The sequence below is a fragment of the Glycine soja genome, chromosome 2 (genome assembly GCF_004193775.1).
Source record: "Glycine soja cultivar W05 chromosome 2, ASM419377v2, whole genome shotgun sequence".
Taxonomy (NCBI): Eukaryota; Viridiplantae; Streptophyta; class Magnoliopsida; order Fabales; family Fabaceae; genus Glycine; species Glycine soja.
This window is the reverse complement of record NC_041003.1, coordinates 35,430,191-35,457,514: the sequence shown is the minus strand read 5'-3', so window position 1 is coordinate 35,457,514 and position 27,324 is coordinate 35,430,191. Positions and strand designations below refer to the sequence as shown.

The window sequence follows — 27,324 nt, the reverse complement described above, 5'->3', positions numbered from 1 at the left end:
TGCTTTGTAGGTAAGAATTTGAAAGCTTGGGAGGAATGCCTACCCCATTCTAAATTTGCTTAGTTGAGGGTTTATGTATTAGGTTTTTTGGCTTAGGGTTTAGGGTTAGTGTTTAGGATTTTGGGTTCATGGTTTATAATTTCTGATTGGTTGAGGGTTGATGGTTTAGGGTTTACTTATTTTAGGGATTAGGGTTTAATGTAATCTATTTATCCGAAGAACTTAATAGTTAAATAGTACATAAATGCAAATTAAAACAATAGTGATAAGATACGTATTTTGTCAAATAATATAAATATTAAACACTACTCATTTATATTGCATACATATATCTTATACTACTTAATCAATTCCAACTATCTACATGTGTCCTGTGTATCCCTCTTATGTCTAGACCGGACATAAACATTTCATTGGTCAATGATACCCCTGACTGATCTTAGGTGTTGCTCGGTCAAAGTATATGCTTCAGTTCTGACAGTGACCATCCTCATGTTGATCATGTGTTCCAAACTTTCTATTATCCTTTGACAAGCGTCCTACGACATTGACAACAAAGTAAAAAATAATTATTGGAAGGATGACACAAAGAATCATTGATAGTGAATTGAAATAATATTATACCACTGCATGTCGTGGCATGTCTACATTAGCAGGCATAACTGCTACGTGGACGGGCTACTGATGAGGATCTGGTACAATAAATGTATCATCATGCACCACGAGTGGTTGTCTAGAAGGCTTCCCAAGCCATTCCAGACTCATGAAGGGGTGAGATATCCTATAGAACCACTCCATGTAGTCTGTTGCACACTATTCAGAAGCACTACAAATTTGTCCAATCGGTGTAAGGTATTCTGAAAACTGAAGCCATTTATCATCAATCTCCTATACAAAAAAGGAAGGAGCAGCAGGGAATAGAGAATGGTCTGAACATAACCAAACTGCCACACTACCCTCTCTGGTTGGTGTCTCACAATAGATGAACCTCATCTGATATGTCCAGAAAATAATAAGATGAGCTCAGATTCTCTAAATGCATGATGATCACCATCAAGAATCCAACACACAACATCTGGAATCAATCTATCCTAGAGCTTACGATATGTCGACACTGGCAATGCCTTCCTAGACTTCCATCGACAAGCACGTGGATTCCTCTCATGGTAATCCTCATCAGCAAAAATGGAAGCAATTGTAGGGAAATGCTCGTAGATCCAACACTGCACATATTAAAAAAAACAAATAAAATTTCTAATCAATATTAAATATAAAATATAAAATTAATAATTGGAGGTAAAAAAAGTTATAATTACCTACAACAGGGTGATATATCCTACAAGATGTTTTGTCTTATGCTTTGATGCATCATTCAGATTGTCATACATATGGACCAGTGCAATTGCTCCCCATGAATAGCTTCTAGATTGGTTGAGGTCACGAAATGCGTCTAAGAATACCACATTGATGTGTGTGACACTCTTGTTAGCAAAGAGTGTGCAACCTACTAGATGTAATAAATATGTTCGAGCTACTAGGGTCCACTATCTTGCATCATATTTGCTATGATAAATGTCTCACAACCAGGCTAGCCGAACATACGTCCTCTGTATTACTCAGTCTCATCTTTTGCTTCTTGTGTACTGACTCCAAGCAACTCAACTAACAACTCCACGACTTGGTCTACATCAAGAGCATCGACGGTAAGGAAGGCACCTGTATTAGGTAGATGTAACAAGTATGCCACATCATCGAGGGTTATACTCACCTTCATTACCGGTAAATGGAAACTACCAGTTTCCTTGTGCCACCTCTCTACAAAAGCAGATAAAAGTCCCTTGTCACCTGTGTCCAATGAATATGAAATCAAAGAACTTAATCCTATAGCAGTCACTATGCCTTCAATCTCGAGTCCAGGCCTTCCAAATTGCTCTACCTTCCTCCCATGAGATGCCAACTTCAACTCAGTACGTTCCTGAAAAAAATTAAAATTAATTAGTTCAAGTAAAATGATAAGCATGATAAGGTCACAAACTCTGGCTGCCCAAATAATTACCTCTCCTGCCCAAACTCTGGTTGCCATATGATAAGAATAATCCATCAATGGTGATGCATCTTGGGGCCCGCTTGGAAAACCCTTTGTATCAGTAGCTACATGATTTGTAACTGGTTCCTGAGGCTCCTCATGAACCTAGTCAGCAACATGATTCACATGGTCAACATCCTTAGCAACAGCTGTAGCTGCCTGTTATCTACTTCGACGCTAAGAGGCTTCTTCTGCATCACCACTAACATGTCTCCCTAAGGCTCTTCCTAAAACTCTGCCTAAAGCCCAACGCAATCCTCTAGTTCTAACAATAATCTACAAATTTAAACAATAATAATAATAATTAATATCATCGTTCAAATAATAGTTGAATTTCATATTTCATAACAAAATTTATGTCATTCTATTAATAAAAAACTAACTAAAAATTTCACTAATAAATCTTCTAAAACCCTATTGTATTATAAAATGTAATATATTTTAACAAAGGTAGTAAAAATATTTAAATTAACAATGATTAATGCAGCAAACTAAAATATATCATCAAAATCAAACTACAATTTAATTTAAAATATTTTATAAATGACTATTTAATAATTCATAAATAAATATTTAATTATTTTTTAAATAACTATTTTAATACTTTTATATATTCATAAATCAATATGGAATTTTTTTAAAAAATTTTATACTTCACATCAGTAATTCTAGTAAACTAAAATATATGATAAAAATCAAAGTATAATTTTCTTTTTTATTTCTAATAAATGATTAATTCATTATTTTACAAATAAATATTTTAATACTTTTAGATATTTATAAATAAATTAATAAATTCATTTTTTATACTTCCAAACACTATTTATATAAATATTTAGTACTATTAGTGTAATAATATTTATACGATTATATTAATAAATTCATTTTTTTATTTAATTTTTTTATAAATAAATATTTTAAATATAAAAATTAATCAAAGTATTTATTTTAAAAATAATTAAATAGCAAAAAAATTATTTATTCACTAACTAAAATAATTATTAAAAATCAACTTAAATAAATAAATAAATTTTTAAAATAAAGAACAATAGTTATTTATAAAAATAATTAAATAGCAAAAAAAATTTAATATTGACGATCCGTCTGGTCATATAATCCATCGAAAGATCTAGAATAAAATAATTTATTAAATAATAAAAATAAATAATAATTTATTAAATAATAAAATAAACAAATAAATTATACGGATTGGGAATCCATATAATCCATCGAATTGACGATCCGTCTGGTCATACGCATTCCCAATTTATATTAATACAGTAAAAAATAAACTCAGATAAGGGGAACTCACGACGACGGCGACGATGATAGTGGGAGGCGGCACCACAACAACAATGGTAAAGATGAACGAAGGGAACTCGCAGCGTGGTGCAACAAGGTGGGACAACAAAGACTGAAACAGGAGGGAAGGGATGGGTGTAGGGAGGAGAGTTGATTTTAATTTTAAGTGAAAGACACTTTTCTCACTTCACATTATTTGTTGGGTGTAAAAGAACTTCTTGAGATGCACAAAAAATAAATCAATTACTTTATGTAAATAAAATTAAGAATGTGGCAAGCATATCTAACTTATTGACTTATTCTATACCCATTGAGTTACTTTTGTAAGGATAACCATGTGATTAACACCTAGTTTAGGTTATATAATATTACTATGAATATTTTAATCACTTCATCCTTTTTCTTCTTAAACATTCCATCCCATGTGTCACTATATATTCTCTTTACTTTTTAGAACCACTCCAACCAGATGTTATTTACTTTCCATTTTCATTCTTAGGTCCATACATTGTTAGCCCAACACTTTTGTAGAGTCTATTTGATGACCAAGACAAATAAGACAGTATAGTATAGAATAACTCACCAAGATAATTTTGTTAGGCCAACATGATATAATAATCTTATAAGTTTATCTTAACCTACTCATTAAAGTAATTTTTATGTCATGGGTTTCGATTCTTATCTTTTCTAGTGTAACCACTCACTCATCCAATGCAACATTTCATCTGCCCAACACATCTTATGCTCTTGTTAGCCCTTTATTGCCCAACATTCAGCACCATAATTAAAGCAACATTGATCATATGATTGCAAAATTAAATTTTCCATTAAGCTTAAGAGTCATCTTCGTATAGCAAATAACATCAAAATATATGATGCAAAATTGTATGAAGGAACTGCTATGATGTTTTCTAGACAATCCAGAATGAACATGGTTATACTTATAGTATTGAAATTGACCATTTCTACATAATTTAAGACAAACATGAAACTATAGCCAGTGTCTTACCTTCCAGATAAACCAAAATAAGCTTTTAACTGGGAAATTTTCCAAATGGTCCTATTAAAGATATCAGGTTTCTACTAATGGTCCTAATAAAGATATTAGGTTTCTACTACAAAACTACAAATTAACTAGTGTTAAAATTGGTTGACACAGAAAGAAGATAGTCAAATTTTCCAAATCATTGATTTGTACAATAGTTAATACTGACCTCCATGCCGGACGACTTCAAATTATTTATTTCATTTCCAGAAAGGCCAATATACTTTGGTTTAAGATTTTGTATTTCAGAATATAGTATATAACCCTGTCAAAAACATGCAAATAGTTAGGCCGTACAATCGTATGCTTCAAGTGTCAAGATAAGGATGTTGTGGATGGTCATTTGAAATTGTTTGGTGAAAAATGTGATAGAGGTGCAGTGGAAACATCATTTTAAAATTGCTTTACATATATAAAATTAGAAAGACACATAAATTTTAACTGTGTAATTACCTACATCCTGGCCAATCAGGTTGTGCTTAAGTTCTGATTGATCAATTTTCCTATGAATCTCAAAAGGCTTCATGTGATCCATTTTCCATAAAGCATATAATTTACCTGTGACATTTTTGAAATAAAAAGTGAGACAGAAAATAAAAAATCGAACATTTTTTTAAACCAAGTAGTCTCTTATCTTTTAAACCAAGGAGTCTCTTATCTTTCATCGCATGGCACATTTTTTCAAACCGAACATTTTTTAGTTCCAGGTCCATCTTTTGACTTTGATCAACTAAATATGGCACTAAAAGATAGGAGACACTTAGATAGGGATAAAATTGAGGTAGAGATTAAGCAAAAAAATGGATGCCTTGATATCTGAGATTGAAAGAACTACACCGAATTTGAAGGCATTAGACCAATATGAAGCTCTGCTAGAAAAAGAGAGTTGTAAATGTGTCTCTTGACCTTGTCTGTCAATTAAAAAACTTAATAATTTGACCCAAAGCATACCTTGTCAGATAATCTTTCATAAATTAAGAGTATTAGCAGTTGTAGCATGCTTGAACTTCATTGTCAATAAGCACAAGAGCATTTTTTTGTCTAATGATTAGCCTTCAACTTGAAATTATATATATATATATATATATATATATATATATATATATATATATATATATATATATATTTGTTTGTTTTTGATTCAGGTTTATTGTTGGAAAGGTCTTCGGCTTTCAGCACAATTTTAACCTTGCTTTTTTTAATTAAGCCAGCTAACCAGCCATCAAGCACACTCCCAGGTATGCACTTGCTTCCTTTGTGATGTTTGCTGTCTCTGATATAATAATAAGATATATCTTAATAATAAAATCACTCCAAAAAATAATTAAGAAAAATGAAATTGAGAATTGACTAGAAAAGATGTAGTTAGTCATACCTATATGGAACATGACCTGAGTGCTCAACCATTAATCACTCGTCCAAGTGTAAGCAAACTTCCTTTGACCAAAGATTGAATTGCATGATGTATTGTGTGTGTGCGTGTGTGAGATTGAATTGCATGCTGTATTGTGTGTGTGTGTTAAAAATGAGTTGAATTAGATTAATTCAAAGTATGTGTTTATATACATGGAGTCAAATTCTTAAAGGTTGCTAGTGGGAAAATTTTAAAACTTAATTCACCCCCCTTAAGTTATTGAGGCCACTTGTCTAACAAGTGGTATCAGAGCAGGATTCTTGTCTAAAGTTTAAAAACTTTAAGAATAATTATGGTCTCATACAATAAGGGTTACACTATTGGAAAATCCGAATGCAGATCTTTATAGAAGCCATAGATTTAAATATATGGGAAGCCATTGAAATTGGTCCCTTCATTCCTACAATGGCAGTGGGAAATGTAACTATAGAAAAAGCTAAAGAATAATGGGATGAAGATAAAAGAAGAAGGGTTCAATATAATTTAAAGGCCAAAAATATAATTACTTATTCATTAGGCATGGATGAATATTTTAGAGTTTCAAATTGTAAAAATGCAAAAGAAATGTGGGATACATTACAAGTAACCCATGAAGGCACAATTGATGTCAAAAGATCTAGAATAAATACTTTCACACATGAATATGAACTGCTTAGAATGAATCAAAATGAAACCATACAAGATATGCAAAAGAGATTTACACATATAGTTAATCATCTTGCATCATTAGGAAAAATATTTCCTAATGAAGATCTCATTAACAAAGTGTTGAGATGTTTAAGGCAATGACAACCAAAGGTAACTGCAATTGTAGAATCGAGAGATCTTGCTAACCTGACTCTTGCAACTCTTTTTAGGAAGCTTCAGGAACACGAAATGGAACTTATGAGACTAAACTAACATGAAGAAAATGACAGGAAATAAAAAGGAATTGCACTTAAAGCCCCATCTTCTATTCAAGGAGAAAGTGACAGAGAAGACTTGAATGAAATAGAAGAAGAAGATGATTTTAGTTTCTTCATAAAGAGATTTAACAAGTTTCTAAGGAACAAAGGAAATCAAAGAAGAACAAATTTCAATCCAAAGAAAAAAGGAGAAGACTTTCCTTCTGTTCCAAAGTGCTATGAATGTAATCAACCTAGACATCTAAGAGTTGATTGCCCCAGTTTCAAGAAAAGAATGGAGAAGTCTGACAGGAAAAATTTTAAAGACAAGAAAGCAAAGAAAGTTTACATCACTTGGGAAGATAATGAAATGGATTCATCAAGTGATTCATAAAATGAAATCATAAATGTGGGCCTCATGACCAAAGACTATGATTGCAAATAAGAGGTAACATCTTCTAACTATGACTTATCTATTTGTTTTGATGAACTTCAAGTTGCATTCAATGACTTGCATAAAGAATCTGTCAAACTTGCCAAATTAGTTTCATTTTCTAAGAAAACCATTTCAAGTTTAGAAAATGAAATTTTGAAATTAAATGCAGAGTTAGAAAATCTTAAATCTGAAGTTAAAACATCAAAATCAATAGATAAAAACCAATCTTTTACAAAATGCTTAATACAAGAAAACATTAAAGCATCTCATTCATGTGAATGTTGTGATAAATTTAAAGAAGAAATTGTAGATTCAAAAATTTCTCTTGCCAAATTTCATCTTGGTAAAAATAATTTAGATATTATATTAGGCAAACAAAGATGCGTTTTGATAAAGTTGGATTAGGATATAATCCTGAAAATCAACAAAAGATGTATAAAAATTTCTTTGCCTCCACTCAAAAGAACAGTTCTCCCTTCTTAACATGCTTTTATTGTGATAAGAAAGGTCATAGTGCATCAACATGTTATATTAGAAAGAATGGTAGTAGCATTAGAAAAATGGTATGGGTTCCAAAAGGATCCTTAGTCAAAACCAACATTCAAGGACCCAAGAAAATTTGGGTACCAAAGTCAAAATATGATTATATGAATGAAGGACTCCTTGAAGCAATGTTGGTACAATGATAACGGTTGCTCCAAACACATGATGGAAGGGGGAGAATATGAATCATGCAGGTTTTGACAATGCCAAAAAAAATTTACTTGATAATGGTTGTCATCATCAAAAAAGGGAGAGAATGTGAATGTATGAATACAGATTTTTGATTATGCCATAGTATAATCAAACAAGATTGCTTCAAGAAACATTCAAGGATGAAAAAACAGGGAATGCTTCAAGATTAAATCAAGACAAAGAAAACAAAGATCAAGAAGAAAGCTGAGTCTTAGTCTATCTTTGTTAAAAGAGACTCTTAGTGATTGCAAAGGTTTTGCCTCCTCACAACCTAGTTTTTAAATTGATTATAAAAGGTTTTAGAATATTTTAACATTTTCTGAAAAATGAATTTTTCCACTGGTAATCGATTACTAGGCATTGTAATCGATTACCAGAAGTAAAATTATTTTAAAAAGTTTTTTCAGAAAGTTTTAAATTTGAAATTTGAAATTTGAAATTTGAGATGGAAATTTGAATTTTGAAATTTGAAATTTTAAAAGTTACTCTTGAAAAGTCACATCCCTTCATAAGTTTTTGGGAAGCCACCAAGAGCCTATAAATATGTGACTTGTCTATGAAAATCTTCAGAGTTTTTCAGAACCTCATTGCCTTATTCTCTAATAAACAAATCTTTGGTCAAACACTTCCAAATCATTTGAGTATTCTTCTAAGAACTTCAAATTGTATCATCTTCTCTAAAAGAGAGAAAAACATCTATACTTTTTGAAAAAGAGTTGTTGTGATAAAAAGACTGTTTGTCTCTTGAATTGTTAGAATCCTGAACATAAGGGAAAGGGATCCCTAGGTGGTTCAGAAGTTGTAAAAGAATTTTATAAGGATAGTGGAAATCTAAGTGGGTTGCTTGAGGACTGGACGTAGGCACGGGAAGTGGCCGAACCAGTATAAATCAAGTTTGTAATTCTCTCTTCCCTTATCTCAGTTATTTTATTGCAGATTATTTTGTCTTGTGCAGTTAAAAGAATATTATTAAATTAATTGTTTCTTTTTCTTCTTCTGCATTCAGATCCTATCATTTAAAAGGGATTAAAGTTTGCTAGTGAAAAAATTTTGAAACTTAATTCACCGTCTCTTAAGTTATTGAGGCCACTTGTCCAACAAACATTATATATCTTTTTAACATAAGCTACATTTTTTTACTATTTTAATTAACAGCTAAATATTTTTTGTGGACTCAGACTATCCACGATCAAAAGCCATAGATTAATCTCTTAAAATATTAAAATCTTCTTACGGAATCAATTTTTTTTCAATAAATGTTCTTCTATATACATGTAGACCACATGCTTAAGGGGTATAATTATACTCCAAATAACTAAAGCAAAAGTTTCACCAATATATACCAATGAATTTAAAACTAGGATAACTCACATGATCTCAACAATTTGGTTAATTTGCTATCCCTGATATAATAATAAGATATATCTTGATAATAAAATCACTCCGGAAAATAATTAAGAAAAATGAAATTGAGAATTGAATAGAAATGTTGCAGTTACTCATACCTATATGGAATGCATCTGCAAAATTTTATAACAATATTATTTACATGTACGTGCCTTGATAGTGTTAGACACAATCTTTAATTTTTTTGTTGAGATAGTGGGTCATGCTTATATTTTTTTAGTATCCCTATTGTTTGTGGACTTCATCTTTCCATGTTGCATAATTCTTCCATTAGTAACTTCTGTTTAGGTTATTGTTCATGACTTAATGTTCAGGCTTCAGCTGAATTTTAAAAGAGGGTGTTTAATTTGCACTAAGTTGGATATATTGTTATTGTTTGAGTGAGCTTACCTGAGAAATGATCCATTTGCTTGTAGTTATGTCTCAGTTTCTTCATTTCTTTGGATAACAGTCTGTTTTGATTCATATTTTTCCCCATTCATTATGCAGTTGTAGAGTAATCATTTCAATACAAAGGATGGATACATCATGAATCTATAATCGGAGAGCGATTACACGGAACAGATCAAACTAATGGAAAAAATGTGGAAAAACTGAAAGGCTGTTTTGTTGTGGAAGTGGAAAAGTTGAGGGAAGTATTTTAAATCTACTGCAAAATTGAACATACTATTAGTAGTTAAAAAGTGTATGTGTCTAGCATACGACATATTTATGCAAATTCAACCTTCTCAAATTCTTTACTATTGAACCTTAAAAAGTGTATGTGGTTATCATTGTTGAATGGAAAAATACGTTGATGAACTCCTGAAGGTTAACTTTAAGGTAAAATATGTTTGGGACCTTTGTAAAATTTGAAAAGTATTAATTTCGTTCTTATAAAATTTTTTGTATTAGATCGTAATTTAACATGATTAAAAAATTTACACATATAATTTGATTACAAATGAATTAAAAAAATTATGATGGTTAACCCCCTTCCCCCCAAATGGATTAAACAATTCTAGCGGTTAAACACTCCCAAAAGTTACAATTTTTGTCACTTTCTAAGTGATTTTGTTGAATTTTCTTATGAGACTATGGTGAAGACAAAGCAAGAGTGGATTCTGATGTGCTTTGAGTGTGCTTGAGAAGATAGAGAGAGAAAATAATGAAGTCTATTAGTCACATCAAGGAAGCATCTTATGGACTGAAGACCGACAAAAATATATTTTATTTTTACCGGGATCAAATACGAAAAAAAAATAGGATGAAATTAATATTTTTCAAATTTTACAAGAACCCCAAACATATTTTACCCTTAACTTTAATCATTTTGGCCATTGTTGAATTATGTTTACAAATTTTCATGGCTTGAATATTGTATTGATAAACCTGGATTGACTGTATTTTGATGTAAGTTTTCATGTCATATTCATACATTTTGATTATATTATTTGGCAAAAATTCACGGTTTAGTGTAAGTTTGTGAAAGACAGATGCTTAAGAGATTTCATGTGAAAAAGAGCTAAATATCATGAACTTTGGGAACAAATCAGAGTACCACGGTTATGGTAATTTTGTACAATCACGATAATTTTGTACGTATGCGGTAATTTTGGGCGACCGTAATTTTGTATGACCGCAATAATTTTGTACACGGGCAGTCATTTTTTGTACATCTATTGTCTACGTCTGTCACATGTCACTTAAAGATTGCAAGGATCACCTGCCACATTTAAATCTTAATTAATAATATTCTCTAATTAAGAAAAGATAGAAGGAGAACCTCCACAGAATATTATTATATTATTATAATAAGGAATGAGCTGAGGTCTCTCTCTTTTAAAAAGAAAATAAAGATGTTGAGTTTTTTTACGAATTTAAGAGAACCTTGAAGACTTTTGAGAACTAAAGTGCATGAACAACACTAGGACGAATCACGATCATCATTCCTATCTATTGGTATGTCTATGTTTATTTTTTTTTATAGGATTGCTAGTTTTACTCTAATCATGAGTGGCTAGTCCCACTAGTCTGGGTTATGATATAATTGTCCAAATGTACTATCCTCCTTGTTCTTAATGGAATTTCTTATTATTTTATATTAATTAATTATCTTTCTTATTTTAATGTTAATTTGGAACCAACCATTCTAATATTAAATTGATTGAATGATAGGGGATCATCTGCATGTAATTGGTAGATTTATGTAGATAATGTTTTGCACCAAATTACATAATCAAACTATTTGGGTCATTTTTGATACATTAGTTAATTTTTAATTAATCATTCCTAAAATTGATTTTATCCTTTAACTTAAATTGATAGTTCCATAATCGTTGGGGTATTGATCTAAGGCAAAAAACATCTTTTTAAGTTGATCATTGACTTTAGTTGATTTTGAAAATAAGTACTAATGAGTCACAACCCCTAGTCTCTTTTATCATAACTCAAAAACTGTCTTTATATTCATTTAATTGATTTCTTATCAAAACCAAGACCACAAAAATATTTAAATCATCTTTTTAATCATCTCTATTTTTATTTAAATAAACTTAATTAATTGAGAATACAACTAGTGATTTAGGTTAGATATTCAGACTTTCGAGTCCCCTGTTACTATTACGTAGGATACATTTATCTTTATACAAGCCTAACATATTTTTGCATAATGTATTTTCCTGATTAAATATTTGTACTATATTTGTGGTTAGTTCTAAGCCTATTAATGAATTGTCTTTACAACTCCTATGAATATGTGTTGTGTTAAGCTTATATTTGAATGTGACACTATTATCTATGTGTATGTGTAGTGAGTCTCTTATGGCAATTTTGTTATTGTAATAGACTTACTGAGGGAACTAGTTCTATTTTTTTAATTGTTGTGTGTTGAATTTTAGGTACTTTAAGTTTGTTCAAGCGTTTACTAGGTTCAGAAATAACTGTTTTTTGGTATGTATAAATTTTTACTTGTATTTAGGTCACATGAATGTTTTCTTATTAATTATTTAGTAAGTATATATTGTATGATTTTGATTAAATGTTACAGCAGAGGTTTCAGAGTTTAGGAAGATAACTTTGTTCTATTTTTTTTTTTACAAGTGTTCACTTCTGAAATTCAACTGTTAATTCAAATTTAAAATTGATCAATTTGTGTTACATATTGTGGCTGCGCTGTTTTGTTAGTGAGGTTAAAAATTTGTTCTTCATAAGATAATGATGAATTTTCATGTTGTAAATATGCCCAAGATGGACCATTCTCTAAGTGTATGCAAACTAGCTTGTGAAATTGGAATCAAACAAAAGAATTGTTGTTATGTTAATTTGTTAACCTTTTAGATCCATTAAGATAAAAAAATTGTTCTAAAAAATCACTTTTTAGAATGATTATTTAAACAAATAAATTTAAAGTGATAATATTTTAGAACGGTCGTCAAAAGAACTGTTTCAAAAAGTTGTTTTTAATAACAGTTGAAAATCATTTTAAAATGTCATGACTTTCTATTATATGTGACTTTTTACAACATTCGTAGAACGGTTCTTAAAAATCCTTTTTAACTGTTCATAAAAATCTTTTTTCTTGTAGTAGTGTCTTTCTAGGAAAATGTAATTTTGGCATAGTGCGAAATAGAATTACACACAGTTTTCATCAGAAAATACAAAAATAAAAGAATAATTTCACAAAGAAAATCCATATAAACCCACACACAAAATTACAAAATCAATCAAATCAAAGCTAATCGGTTGTAAAAAAAAAATACAAAATCATAACGTAACCATTTTACATAGGAAATTGATTTCCAAAATTGAAAATCCAAGCTCACAAAATTACAAAATTAACCGAAGCAAACAGTATATACGACAAATACAAACGTTAGTTTTTATGACTATTGTGAATAGCCGAGAGAACATGTCAACTTCTTCTTGTGTTCTTTTCCAAATAAAACTTTGCTCCCCGATGCAAACAGGGAGGAATTTATTTTTGTCCCTATCCGTGAAATTATTTTAACTTGAATATGATCATCATCCGATAATTAAGAAGACTAAGTCAAATTTATTTGTTCACATTATATATTAATTTTAATATTATATAGTTAAATCATAAAATTAGAAAAATGTCAATTTCTCTCATAACTTTATAATTTGTAAATATTTTTTCAAACTATTAAAATATAAGTTTGAATGTGACCCCAAATCAATCAAAAAAATAAAATTAGAAAAATATAAAAGTACGTTATACCACATTACTGAATAATTTAATTTAAATGTAATTTTCATGATCGCTCCCATCATTTAGTAATAACTATTAACTATATTTTTATTATCAGTGTTAATTTAATTGAAAAATAAAAATATCATTAAATAATTTTTATTTTTATATCAATCTAACAGTAAATGTTTACATTATTTAAATTATTAGAGTATAATTATTAAACAATAATGTAATAATAGAAATTTTAAGATACGTCGATATAAATCAATTTCATCTTGGACTTATTCCTTCCCTTACACATCAATTGCAAACAGGGAGTTTATTTTTGTCCCTTTTCAACTTTTGGATACATCGACCTTAACATCTGATAATTTCGAAGACTAAGTCAAACTTAATTTGTTGACATTATATATATTAATATTAATATTATATAGTCAAATCATAAAATTAGAAAAAATGTCAATTTTTCTAATGATTTTATAATTTTTAAATACTTTTTTAAACCATTCAAATAAGAATTAGAATGTGACAATCAAAAAAATAAAATTGAAAAAATATAAATTACAATATATCATATTATTTAATAATTAAATGTAATTTTCATCATTCCCATCATTGATTAATAACTATTAATTATTTATATTATATGTATTAATTTAATAAAAAATGAATAACAATAAATCAATATCACATATATTATAATAATTTCACCCTTGGGACTTGTTTATTCCCTTACACATCAAACATGACCCCTACAGGCAGGCTTCAATCTGGAACAAAGAGACACAACTGTTATTGCAATTTTACCTCAAGGATAACATTATTGCTTCCTCGTAAACTGTTTTTGCAATTTTTGCAGGACATAGACCTTTATACTTGGTATTCGAGGCCCAAGAAACCTCCAGAAGCAAGAGAAGGAAGGAAATGAATGAGTGCTATTTTTCATGCCTTTAACGGATTATTGCATGGTATTTATAGGTGGTTGGAAGCTTCTGGATACATCCTAACAAACACTAACAAAAGCTTAACGACTAACAGAAAGATTCCTCTTGCACCCTAACTTCCTAACACCCTGATACTAACCCTATCTTCGTCCCGCACGAGTCACGCACTCCACTCTGCATGGCTTCTTTTGTAATCCTTCAGATATGCTGGAGTGGACTTCTCCCTATGTGGCCTTACTCTCGTTTCTTCTTGCACCCCCCTTGCTATCGGCACCTCCTCCACATCCTTTTCTGTAACACTCCCGTGCCCTTCAAGCAACACCTTGTCCTCAAGGTGGTGGGTGCTCTTCAAAGTCGTCCATTCCTCCCATAAGGTCTCTTCTGGTGGTAATCCACGCCATTGAACCAGTACCAAATGCTTGGGCCCTGTCTTCGATGGAATGACCTTAGACGCCACAATGGCCAGGGGTGTGACAACATGATGGTTGTTGGAGGCCATAGGTGATGGTAGCTTGCTTGTGGAGCTTCTATGGAGGATGGATCTTTGAGCTTCAATGAGGTCCTTCAATGGTGATTTTTCACCATGTAGATGCAGCGGAAGGCAAAGGAGAAGAAGAGAGGGGAGACACCATCCACTAGGGAATAAGCCAAGGAAGAAGGAGCTTCACCACCAAGAATTGCCTTGGATAAGAAGCTTGAAGAGGATGCTTTAATGGAGGAAAAAAAAGAGAGAAGGGGGAAGCACGAAATTGAAGGAATAAAAGAGGGAGAGAAGTGGAACTTTGAAGTATGTCTCACAAGACTTTCATTCATCAAAGTTACAACAACTGTTACACATGCTTCTATTTATAGACTAGGTAGCTTCCTTAAGAAGCTTTCTTAAGAAAACTTCCTTGAGAAGCTTCTTTGAGAAAACTTCCTTGAGAAGCTAGAGCTTAGCTACACACACCCATCTAAAAACTAAGCTCACCTCCTTGAGAAGCTTCCTTGAGAAGCTAGAGCTTAGCTACACACACTCATCTAAAAAGCTAAGCTCACCTCCATGACAAAATACATGAAAATACAAAAAAAAAGTCCATACTACAAAGACTACTCAAAATGCCCTGAAATACAAGGCTAAAACCCTATACTACTAGAATGGCCAAAATGCAAGGCCCAAAAGAAGGAAAAACCTATTCTAATATTTACAAAGAAGAGTGGATCCAACCTTGACCCATGGGCTCAAAAATCTACCCTAAGGCTCATGAGAACCATAGGGCCTTCCCTTGGATCTCTGGCCCAATCTACTTGGAGTCTTCTATCCAATGTCCTTGCGGGGTAGGATTGCATCATTCCCTCCACCTTGGAAAGGATTTGACCTCAAATCCCGAGGTTCTTCATACTCTGGGCTCCTTCCCTCAACACCTGTAAAAAGAACAAAAACATATGTATTAGTGGTGTTTGGTATGTTGAAGTAAGGTAAGGTCTGAAAACCCATTTCCTGGGCATCTTCCCATGAAGGAACATGGTTTCTCACCAACTTAATGAGTGGTGCTACAAGTATAGAAAAATATGGGACAAACCTTTTGTAAAAGTTTGTTAAGTCATAGAAGCCCCATATTTTTCTTATACTTGGTAGAGTGGGCCACTCAGGAATGACCTTTATTCTCTTAGGGTTCATGGGAACCCCTTTATTACTATTTGAAAAATTAAGAAAAGTAACGCAATAAAACATACCTTTTTTTGTATTTTCATATTGATTATTCCTACCAAAAAGTATGACAAACCTAAGGTGTCCCATATGAGTACCTAAGTTTGTATTGAAACTAAAAATAAGAGAAAACCTACCTAATGGGTCCCTATGTACACACACCATGAAGATGTTAGGTGTACGAGTGATTTTATAAAAGAGGGTTGCACCACTCAAAACATTCATCATACCACCTATTTTAGGGACTTGGTGCCTAATAATACCTATTTTAGGCACCAAAAAAGCACAAGGATTTAAGCTTAAGCTCTTGCGAACCAAACCCTCATCCAACAACTTCTTTACTTGAGGAATAAACTCAAGCCCAAGAGGTGTGGCAATGCTAGCAAGTGTCTTTTTACAAAAGAGAAAATGTGGAGGTTGTCTAAGAGGGAAAGTTTCTTTAATGTTTGTCTTTATTGTAAAATGAGTTTCCTTCTTAGCTAACCTCTTGGAGGAGACACTTACCTCCTTACACTTCTCTTTAACCACTAATGGTTGTCCTCCTTCTTGGGGGTAGATTTCTTCACTAGATTCTTCCGCTTTTGCTTCTTCACTTTCACTAGAGGAAGGTGAAGTAGTAGCCTTATCTTGGCTACTATAAATGTCTTGGCCCCTCATAATCATGGTTTTTGTGGTGGGGCATTGAGAAGTAATGTGTCCTCTTCCAAGACATTTAAAGTACTTTATAGAGCTAGTTTTCTCTTGCATACTAGCCTTAGGGGCTTGCTTTTCTATTGTCTTCCCCTTATCATCGTTGGGCTTAGAAGGTGTCACCCCTAAGATGCCTTGACCTTGGTCTTTCTTTGGATAAGAGTGAGAGCCATAAGATTTTGACGTAGACTTCTTTTTAAGTTGTTGCTCTACCCTTATTTCCCAATCTAAGTTAGCCTCTACATTGTCCATCCTATGGAAGTATGGGAGGTTAATGTTAGCCTCTTGAGGCTTTCTTTCCTTTTCTCTCCTATGGGAGTGAGGTCTAAGATGTGACCTATGTCTTTCTTCGTAATAGTCACGAAGTTCTTCACTTAGGCTCTTGCAAGAGTTATGACTACTATAGGAGACATATTTTTCTCTTTTCATTTCTTTCATTATTTTTCTTCTTTCTTCCTCTCTTATTTTCTTTCTTTCATCTTGACTTATTTCATCCACCCTTTTTTTTTCCTTTTTCTTTTCTCTCTTGTTTTTCTTTCCATAACTTGAGGGAACTCAACTCATCTAAGATTCTAGATAAAGGGTCTTTATGACTAGTACCCTTGCCATTAACACTAGATGAATGATGACTCATATGGTTCCTAAGTTGTGGTTCTTTCTTGTTGGAGGTTTGAAAGCAAAAGGTAAAAGAAACTATGGTTGAAACTAGCCAAAATAAACACTAAAAGAGGTGTGAAAGATAAGATAAAAAACTAATTGGTAAAAGGAAAGCTATCTAGGCAGTTTGACAATGGAAGGTAAAGGAAATAAGCTATGAAAGTAAGCAAGAAATGTAAACTAGGCGAATCCTAAGAGTGTTTGGATGACCACATTCAAGGTTCCCAACAAAATACTCACTATCCTAAGGAAAAATTGCCTAAAATTATTACACACAAATGGAAGTTTGGTAACCTATTGGAGGCTCCCAACACACTTCCAATGAAAGACCTTTTTGTTACAAAACTTGAAAGCAATGAAGGTAAGTAAATTGTAAATTACAAAATTACAAAATGGTCCTCAATTTTGGTGGTTGTTCTCTCTTTGGTGATTCACTCAATTTGGAATTCTTCTTAGTCCAATAGCTCTTAAGGTGGCTGGCCCTTTTTTCTTGACTCAAATTCTTCAAGGGATGGCACCAATCCTCCTTCCAATTCCCTATATGGCAACCCACAAACAAGGAAACAAAGAGACAAGCAATAACCAAAGACAAAAAAAATGAAATGAAATCTAAACCAATGGATTTTTAACAAGACAATTTTTCAAGGATTATTCAACAATTAAAGCAATGAAAAGGACATAGAAGCAAGCTAGGACTCAAAGAGAAACTTAGAACGGCTCTAGAGTAGAGTAAAAAAACTGGAAAAAAAAGACTCAAAAAACCTCTAGCTTTGGCACTTGTCTTCACACTAATTTTCAATTGAAATTTTGGAACTAAGATTGGTATAACATAGGCACCAATTATAGAATAAATTTTGAGCCAAAACAACAAGCACACTTCCCTTTCATTTTTTTTCCTGGATACTGATTTTCCTGCCAACTTGTGTGATTTTTCGTATTTTTTCCTTTTATCCAAATCACTTTTTTCTTTTTTTCTAACTTTTTTCTAGATGTATATAAAATTCAGTAAAAATTTCAGCTCTTAATTCGAAGTAACCAATTCTCATTAATTTTTACAAGTTTGTATGTCCAAGCTGCCAGCACCAGTGATTTTGTTTTTTAAGCATGGTATATTGATTGCCTTGGGCTTACTTTCAACCTTCCTATGTATGTTGAACTCACTAGGATTGTTTACCACAGTTTTAGGAGTTCAATATTCACTTAGTATCAACATTTCTGCCAGCAATTCAATCACCAAAACTCAAATTCACAATAGACACAATCATAAGGAAACCTAGAAGTTCAAGAAAAGGTTCACAATCAAAGACTCTCTAAGAATTTTGCATGAACATGTTAAGGACTAATTAACATTAAAGATTTGACTCAAATCAAATAATGGGCTAAGAGAATTTCATACACTCATGAACAAATGAGTTAGACAAAGAAACAAGAAAAATAAAATTCAGCACAACATAAGAAATCTTATGTGACAAGTTTCATGACTAGACATGACTTCTATGACAAAACTATAATAGGTGAACAAGTCACTCTAGATTTTTGAGGTTTTCTTCTACTTTAATATTTTTGTAAGAATTTTATGGTTTAGGTTTCAGCCACAAAAAATAACAAGACAAAACTCAAAGGAACCTAAACTCAACACAATTCATGGTTCAAGAATAAGAACAAGAAATTTGAAACAGAAAATAAAATCTAGCTTCTATAGCAAGTTTAATCGGTGAAAACTCTAAAGAATCATGTTAACAACATTTAGAACAAGACATTTGAGGAGATACATGGAGAAAAAATGAAGAAAAAACAATGGAAGAGAAGGTAAAGCAAAAAATTAATGGAGGTTTAAGGAGCACCTACTTAAAGCTCTTGTGCTCTGATTACCACTTGATGGAAGCTTGCTTGTGGAGCTTCTATGGAGGATGGATCTTTGAGCTTCAATGAGGTCCTTCAATGGTGATTTTTCACCATGTAGATGCAGCGGAAGGCAAAGGAGAAGAGGAGAGGGGAGGCACCATCCACTAGGGAATAAGCCAAGGAAGAATGAGCTTCACCACCAAGAATTGCCTTGGATAAGAAGCTTGAAGAGGATGCTTTAATGGAGGAAAAGAAAGAGAGAAGGGGGGAGCACGAAATTGAAGGAATAAAAGAGGGAGAGAAGTGGAACTTTGAAGTGTATCTCATAAGACTTTCATTCATCAAAGTTACAACAAGTGTTACACATGCTTCTATTTATAGACTAGGTAGCTTCCTTAAGAAGCTTTCTTAAGAAAACTTCCTTGAGAAGCTTCTTTGAGAAAACTTCCTTGAGAAGCTAGAGCTTAGCTACACACACCCATCTAAAAACTAATCTCACCTCCTTGAGAAGCTAGAGCTTAGCTACACACACCCATCTAAAAAAGCTAAGCTCACCTCCTTGACAAAATACATGAAAATACAAAAAAAAAGTCCCTACTACAAAGACTACTCAAAATGCCCTGAAATACAAGGTTAAAACCCTATACTACTAGAATGACCAAAATGCAAGGCCCAAAAGAAGGAAAAACCTATTTTAATATTTACAAAGAAGAGTGGATCCAACCTTGACCCATGGGCTCAAAAATCTACCCTATGGCTCATGAGAACCCTAGGGCCTTCCCTTGGATCTCTGGCCCAATCTACTTGGAGTCTTCTATCCAATGCCCTTGCGGGGTAGGATTGCATCAATAGGTGGAAGGTCCACGGCGGTGGCAGCGATGGATGTTGCGGTATACGGTTTGAGAAGAGAGACGTGGAAAATCGGATGGATGCACGAATTCTCTGGAAGTTGTAATCTGTAGGCTACCTTACCCATGCACTCAGTAACTTGAAAATGGCCATAATACCTCTTACTCAGTTTCGAATAAGTGGTGCCCGTTACTAATATTTGTCTCTGTGGTCTGAGTTCGACGAGAACCCAATCCCCTACCTTGAATTCCTGGTCACGACGGTGACGATCGGCGTTAGCCTTCATACGGGACTGAGCCTTAAGTAACTTGCGACGCAACATCTCAAAAATGGCTTCTCGCTGATTGAGTATCGAGTCTACAACTTCTATATTGGAGGTGCCGGAAATGTAATGAGGGCAGGTGGGTGGTTTTCGGCCATAAGTAATTTCGAAAGGAGTCATACTCGGGGTGGAGTGGCATGATGTATTATAGGACCATTCAACCCAAGGTAAATAGCGCCCCCACGTTGATGGTTTCTCATGCACAAAAGCTCGTAAATATTGTTCTATTATGCGATTTGCTACCTCTGTTTGTCAATCAGACTGCAGATGATTCGAAGAACTTAAGCGCAGCTTCGTACCACTCATCGTGAAAAGTTCTCTCCAAAATTTGCTAATAAACAATGGGTCCCTATCCGAAACGATGCTCTTGGGCATGCCATAGAGGTGTCCCACCATGTCTAGAAATAGAAGGGCCATCGTGTGTGCAGTGTGCTGAGTGGGAAGCATGCCTAGATGTAGACCTTTCGAAAAGGGATCAACCACCACGAAGATGCATGTGTTGCCACGATAAGCCGGTAGACCCGTGATAAAATCCATGGATAGATCTTTCCATGGTCGTGTCAGAACTGGAAGAGAGCAAAGTAGCCCCGCCGGCTTGCGGTTATCGTATTTGGTATGTTGGCATGTCACGCACCCCGCGATAAATTTTCGAGTGTCTTCCTTGATTGAGGCCCATGTAAAATTGTTTTGCAAATGCTGTAGGAGAGTGATGGAACTCTTCAAGTAAAAGCTTGATGAAAGAAGAGTTGGAGGGAAGCCAAATTCGTCCCTTGTGCATGACGAGCCCCTCAGTCAACGTATAATCCGCGTATGACGTAGGATTCTCTTGGATTCGATCACGGAGGTCTCAGAATGTCCCGAGAAAAGCTAGTTCCTTGCGAAGGTCATCAAGGAAGACGAACTGTGACATCGATAGGAAGTAAAGAGAAGCAGCTTGACCCTCCATGGCTCGTGATAATGCGTCTGCCACCACATTGGATCTCCCTGCGCGATACTGAATGGTATAGTCGAATCCTAGTAAACGAGCCAGATATCGATGTTGTTCAAGTCTTTGAATGGTTTGGTTCATGAGTTCGCGTAAGCTTCGATGATCTGTTAATATTATGAAGTGGTGCCCCAACAAGTACTGGCGCCACTTCTTGACGGTTGCTGTGATTGCCGCCAACTCTCGAACGTAGGTAGAAGAATTCAGCAACTTAGGGAAAAATTGCTTGTTGTAGTAAGCCAGAGGGTGACCCCCCAGTGTCAATACCGCCCCCATACCTGACCCTGATGTGTCTGTTTCCACCATGAAGGGTGTACTGAAATCAGGTAACGCGAGGACGGGCACCACCGTGAGAGCATTCTTGAGGTTTTGAAATGCCGTATCAGCCTTCTGGCTCCAATCAAATTGACCGTGACGCAAAAGCTTGGTGAGTGGTGCTGCTAAGGCTGCATACCCTCGGATGAATCGCTTATAAAATCCGGCGAGGCCTAGAAATCCTCTCAGAGCTTGTGAAGTGCAAGGCGTTGGCCATTGTTGTATTGCCTGCACCTTTTCTGGTACAGGTTTGACCCCGTTAGCCGATACCATGTGCCCGAGATACTCCAACTGCTGTTGCGCGAACGTACATTTGGAGAGCTTAAGAGGAAATTGCCCCGCCATCAAAACCTGGAAAGCTGTCTCCAAATGAAGAAGATGATCATGCATGGTTCTGCTATATATCAGAATGTCATCAAATAAGACAATGATGTACTTCCTTAAGTATGGTTGGAACAGCTGGTTCATTGTGGCCTGAAAAGAAAAAGGAGCATTGCACAATCCAGAGGGCATCACGCGAAACTCGTAGTGCCCTTGATGTGTCCTAAATGACGTCTTGCTAATATTAGTTGTGTTCATCAATATTTGGTGGTATCCTTGCATCAAATCCAGTTTAGAGAACCACCGTGCCCCTCCCAGTTCATCGAGCAACCCATCCACTGTGGGGACGGGGAAGCAATCACGTACCGTTATGGCATTGAGGGCCCTATAGTCTACACAAAATCGCCATGATCCATCTTTCTTCTTTACTAATAATACTGGTGAAGAAAGTGGACTCGAACTAGGTTGTATAAAACCTTTTGCAAGCATGGTAGCTACCTGTTCTTCTATTTCTTTCTTTTGAAAATAGGGATATCTATAAGGTCTAACATTCACCGGAGCTGAGTTGGGCAACAGGTTGATTGTATGATCTATGGGCCGTGATGGAGGCAAAGTCGTGGGGGGTTGGAAGAGGAAAATGTTTTTGGCAATTAATGTTTTGATTTCAGGTAAGGGATGGTTTGTTGAAGGAGTATGTTTGGTTGCTGATTCAACACGAATGTGAAAGAAGGTATTAGTAGGGTTTGTGTGTACGAATCGACGTAGTTGAGACGACGATACCTGCTCCATTCCCTTCTCGCGATCTCCATGTAGCTCAATGAGTTTACCCCTAATGATGAACTTCATCGTTAACGTGTCGTAGTCCGTTAAAATTGGCCTGAGGGTTTTCAACCATTGCACCCCCAATACTACGTCAGCCCCACACAAGGGTAGTACATGGAAATCAGTGGTGAAAGAATGTTGTTGAATGTAGACCTGTACCGCCGTGCATAACTGATTACAGTGAATTTCCTCACCATTCCCCACATTGACTCGAAATGGTGTCATTTCAGTAGGTTTTAATCCTAAGTTTAATACCACACGATTATGGAGGAAATTGTGTGTACTACCCTCATCTATCAAGATGTTGATAGGATGATCATTGATAAAGCCTTTTAGACGTAGTGTCTCCGGTGCCAGGTGACCGGACAACGCATGCAAGCTCAGCTATGTTGGTGGTGATTCCGGTAGCAACTCTAGAGTTGATGAAAAATCTTGTAGTTGATTTGCTTCCACCGTGGATTCCTCATCCTCCATAACTAATAGAAACAAGGAAGATGCGCACTTGTGACCTCGAGAAAATTTCTCATCGCAGTGAAAGCATAGTCCCTTTTCCCAACGAATTGCCAATTCTTCTGGTGTTAGGCGTTTAAAGGGGATGGATGTTGAAGTCCATACCGGGGTTGGTAACAAAGATGGTGTGGAATTGCTTGATGAAGAACGTGTATTGGTGGATCCCATCGCTGATGTTGGTGAGCGATATGGCAGTGGTCGACGAGCATCAAGGAGTTTTTCTTCTTGTAATCGTGCGTATGATACTGCTTGAGCTAACGATATAGGTTGTAACACTTGCATTTCTCTGCGAATAGCTGGATTCAATCCTGAGATAAAACAACTCAATATTAATGGGGCTGGCAAGTCAACTATTCTATTCGCTAGGGATTCAAACTCCGAGAGATACGCTGTTACTGACGAACGTTGCTGCAATTTGCACAGTAACCCCGTAGGATCTTCATACATTGTCGTAGCAAATTGTGAATGAAGAGCATGAAGGAAGGCTGACCAAGACGATAGCTGTGCATTATGATGCATCCATTGGAACCATGCAAGTGCTGGTCCTTCCATATAGAAGGAAGCAATGGTTAACCTTTCTTGATCTAGTGTGGAATGATACTTGAAAAATTGTGTGATTTTGAAGATCTAGCCAGTTGGATCAGAGCCATCGAACCTCGGAATGTCGAGCTTCATACGATGCAGAGGATTGTGCGATGGCGGTGTCTACCCCGCCGACAAAGACGACAGTGTCTGCGGTTGTTGTTGATTCGCCTTGAGTTGCGACATTCGGTGGAGGAGATCATCAATCTTCGAATTCATGGCAAGTTGTGAAGCAGTGAGCTTCGCAATTGCGTCTTCAAGACGATTTGATGATACCTTGGAGCGTGTTGCATCCGCCATTGATGCTCAATGAAAGCACCACTGTTATACTTGGTATTCGAGGCCCAAGAAACCTCCAGAAGCAAGAGAAGGAAGGAAACGAATGAGTGTTATTTTTCATGCCTTTAACGGATTATTACATGGTATTTATAGGTGGTTGGAAACAAACACTAACAGAAGCTTAATGACTAACAGAAAGATTCGTCTTGCACCCTAACTTCCTAACACTCTGATACTAACCCTATCTTCGTCCCACATGAGTCACGCACTCCACTCTGCATGGCTTCTTTCGTAATCCTTCAGATACGCTTGAGTGGACTTCTCCCTATATGGCCTTACTCTCGTTTCTTCCTGCACCCCCTTTGCTCTCGGCACCTCCTCCACATCCTTTTCCGTAACATAGACACACAATTTTGTGCGTGAAAAAAAAATACATATATGCATTATACATATATATATATATATATATATACATATATATATATATATATATATATCAAATTATAATATATAATTTTGAAAATATTATATTATTTTTTGTAACCTGATATATAAAATAATTAACATAGTAAAAATAATACGAACAAGAAGAATCTAACATAAAAGAAATAAGATATATATAAAAAAGATCAAATTAAAAAAATATATATTTGATAACTATTATATTATTTTATAAATACTCATTGAATTTTATAAATACTCATATTGCCATCCCTAAGCAACATCCAACCCAAGAGGTTCCCAAGTTCCCCAATGGCTTCCAATGGAAAAACCCTTCATCAAACCCAAATGGTTCTGATACCTTTCCCTGCACAAGGCCATCTAAATCAGCTTCTGCACCTCTCACGCCATATTTTATCACACAACATCCCAGTTCATTATGTTGGCACTGCCACACACATTCGTCAGGCCACAGTTCGAGACCACAACTCCATTTCTAACATTCATTTCCATCACTTTGAAGTTCCACCCTTTGTATCCCCTCCTCCCAACCCCAACAATCCAGAAACTGATTTCCCATGTCATCTACTTCCTTCCTTTGAGGCCTCTTCGCATCTTCGCGAGCCTGTGAGGAACCTTCTTCAGTCCCTGTCGTCACAAGCCAAAAGGGTCATTGTCATCCATGACTCATTAATGGCATCAGTGGCACAAGATGCCACAAACATGCCAAATGTTGAGAATTACACTTTTCACAGCACATGTGCCTTTACCACCTTCGTTTATTATTGGGAGGTAATGGGAAGGCCCTCGGTTGAAGGCTTCCAAGTCTCAGAAATCCCTTCTCTGGAAGGATGCTTCCCACCCCAGTTCATTGATTTCATTACTGCACAATACGAATTCCATCAATTCAACGATGGCAACATTTACAACACAAGCAGGGCCATTGAAGGTCCTTACATTGAGTTTCTGGAGCGCATTGGTGGAAGCAAGAAGATTTGTGCATTGGGGCCATTCAACCCTTTAGCCATTGAGAAGAAGGATTCAAAAACAAGGCACACATGCTTGGAGTGGCTTCATAAACAAGAGCCAAATTCAGTCATGTATGTGTCTTTTGGGACCACAACAAGTTTGACAGTGGAACAAATTGAAGAGATTGCAACTGGGTTGGAACAAAGCAAGCAAAAGTTCATCTGGGTGCTGAGAGATGCTGATAAAGGAGACATCTTTGATGGAAATGGAACAAAATGGTATGAGCTTCCAAATGGGTTTGAGGAAAGAGTTAAAGGCATAGGGCTAATTGTGAGAGATTGGGCACCCCAATTGGAGATTCTGAGCCACACTTCAACAGGGGGGTTTATGAGTCATTGTGGATGGAACTCTTGCTTAGAGAGCATAACCATGGGGGTGCCAATATTAGCATGGCCTGTGCACTCTGATCAGCCAAGAAACTCCGTTTTGATCACAGAGGTGCTCAAGGTTGGGTTGGTTGTGAAGGATTGGGCACAAAGGAATGTGTTGGTTAGTGCTTCAGTTGTTGAGAATGCCGTGAGAAGGTTGATGAAAACAAAGGAAGGTGATGATATGCGAGACAGAGCAGTGAGGCTTAAAAATGCAATTCACAGGTCCAAAGATGAAGGTGGAGTTTCTCGCATGGAAATGAGTTCTTTCATTGATCACATTATCAATTGATAATTATGTGGTTCCTAGCTTGCTAGTTTTAGACGGCAGAATTAACCGTTCATGAAGTTAATGCAAAATAAGTTTGGAAGGAAAATGCACACATATTTCATTTTCTCGAGACATTCTGGCAAAGTTTCTGGAATGTACGCAGAGCCTTTTCTCATAATTCTTATCTATACATTTCGGAACAATCCTTCTTTGATGTCAATAATTGTATGAACATGCAAATCAATATATATATATATATAGATGTATGTTAGGAATAACACCTTTTCTGTTGGAAAAAATATTTATTTTTTTAAAATACAAATCCCCTCTACCCCTTCTTTCTCTCCTTCGATTAAGCAATTTTAGACGGTTTAGTTGTACACGCAGAAGCAGATTTGAACAAGCCATTATCGTTGATCTGATGGTAATTGATCTACAAGAACAAACAGCTTGGCCATTGTCGAGGGAAAAACTTCTTCGGCTTGATTGTAGTTTCAAATCATGGAGTGGTTAAAATCGTTATGTTTTGTGCGTCTTCAGTAGGGGTTTTGAGACAGGTTCGGAGATGGAGTGTTATTTATAACAACTTTTGCTAAGTTATTCACAACCTCTTTAAGATCTTCAATAGTTGATTTCAATATTTGAGATTTCTTGGCATACCTACGTTGTTTGAGTCTCGTGCAAAACTTTTCCCTCTCCAACAGTTGAAGTAGCATGTGCAGAACTGTTAACATTGCAAAGTTGTATTACTTTATGATATGAAAGCTAGAAATTTATATAAATTAAAAGTAATTATATGATAACTGAGAATACATACTTTGAAGAGATTTTGAGGTGTTCAAGCATGGGGGATGATCTTTTAGGACCTGTCATAGCCTCAATTATTAGTCTAGAAGTTCAAGT

General features: G+C 34.9%; 1 protein-coding gene and 1 long non-coding RNA gene across 2 annotated transcripts; one reads left to right on the top strand and one right to left on the bottom strand.

The window, feature by feature from the left end:
- Positions 1-314: 314 nt before the first annotated feature.
- Positions 315-1,970, bottom strand: LOC114371543. Its single transcript, XR_003658057.1, has 3 exons — positions 1,317-1,970; positions 625-1,223; positions 315-539 (listed from the first exon to the last, which is right to left on the bottom strand). It is a non-coding gene; the product is annotated as an uncharacterized LOC114371543 (long non-coding RNA).
- A 23,068-nt stretch (positions 1,971-25,038) lies between these two features.
- LOC114393055 (zeatin O-glucosyltransferase-like) lies at positions 25,039-26,648 on the top strand. Its single transcript, XM_028354318.1, has one exon. The coding sequence runs from the start codon at positions 25,066-25,068 to the stop codon at positions 26,440-26,442; it is 1,377 nt and encodes a 458-aa protein (XP_028210119.1). The 5' UTR covers positions 25,039-25,065; the 3' UTR covers positions 26,443-26,648.
- The last annotated feature ends 676 nt before the right edge of the window (positions 26,649-27,324 follow it).

Excerpts from the sequence above, each read along its gene's own strand:
- LOC114393055 (XM_028354318.1), top strand. The coding sequence starts at position 25,066 with ATGGCTTCCAATGGAAAAACCCTTCATCAAACCCAAATGGTTCTGATA.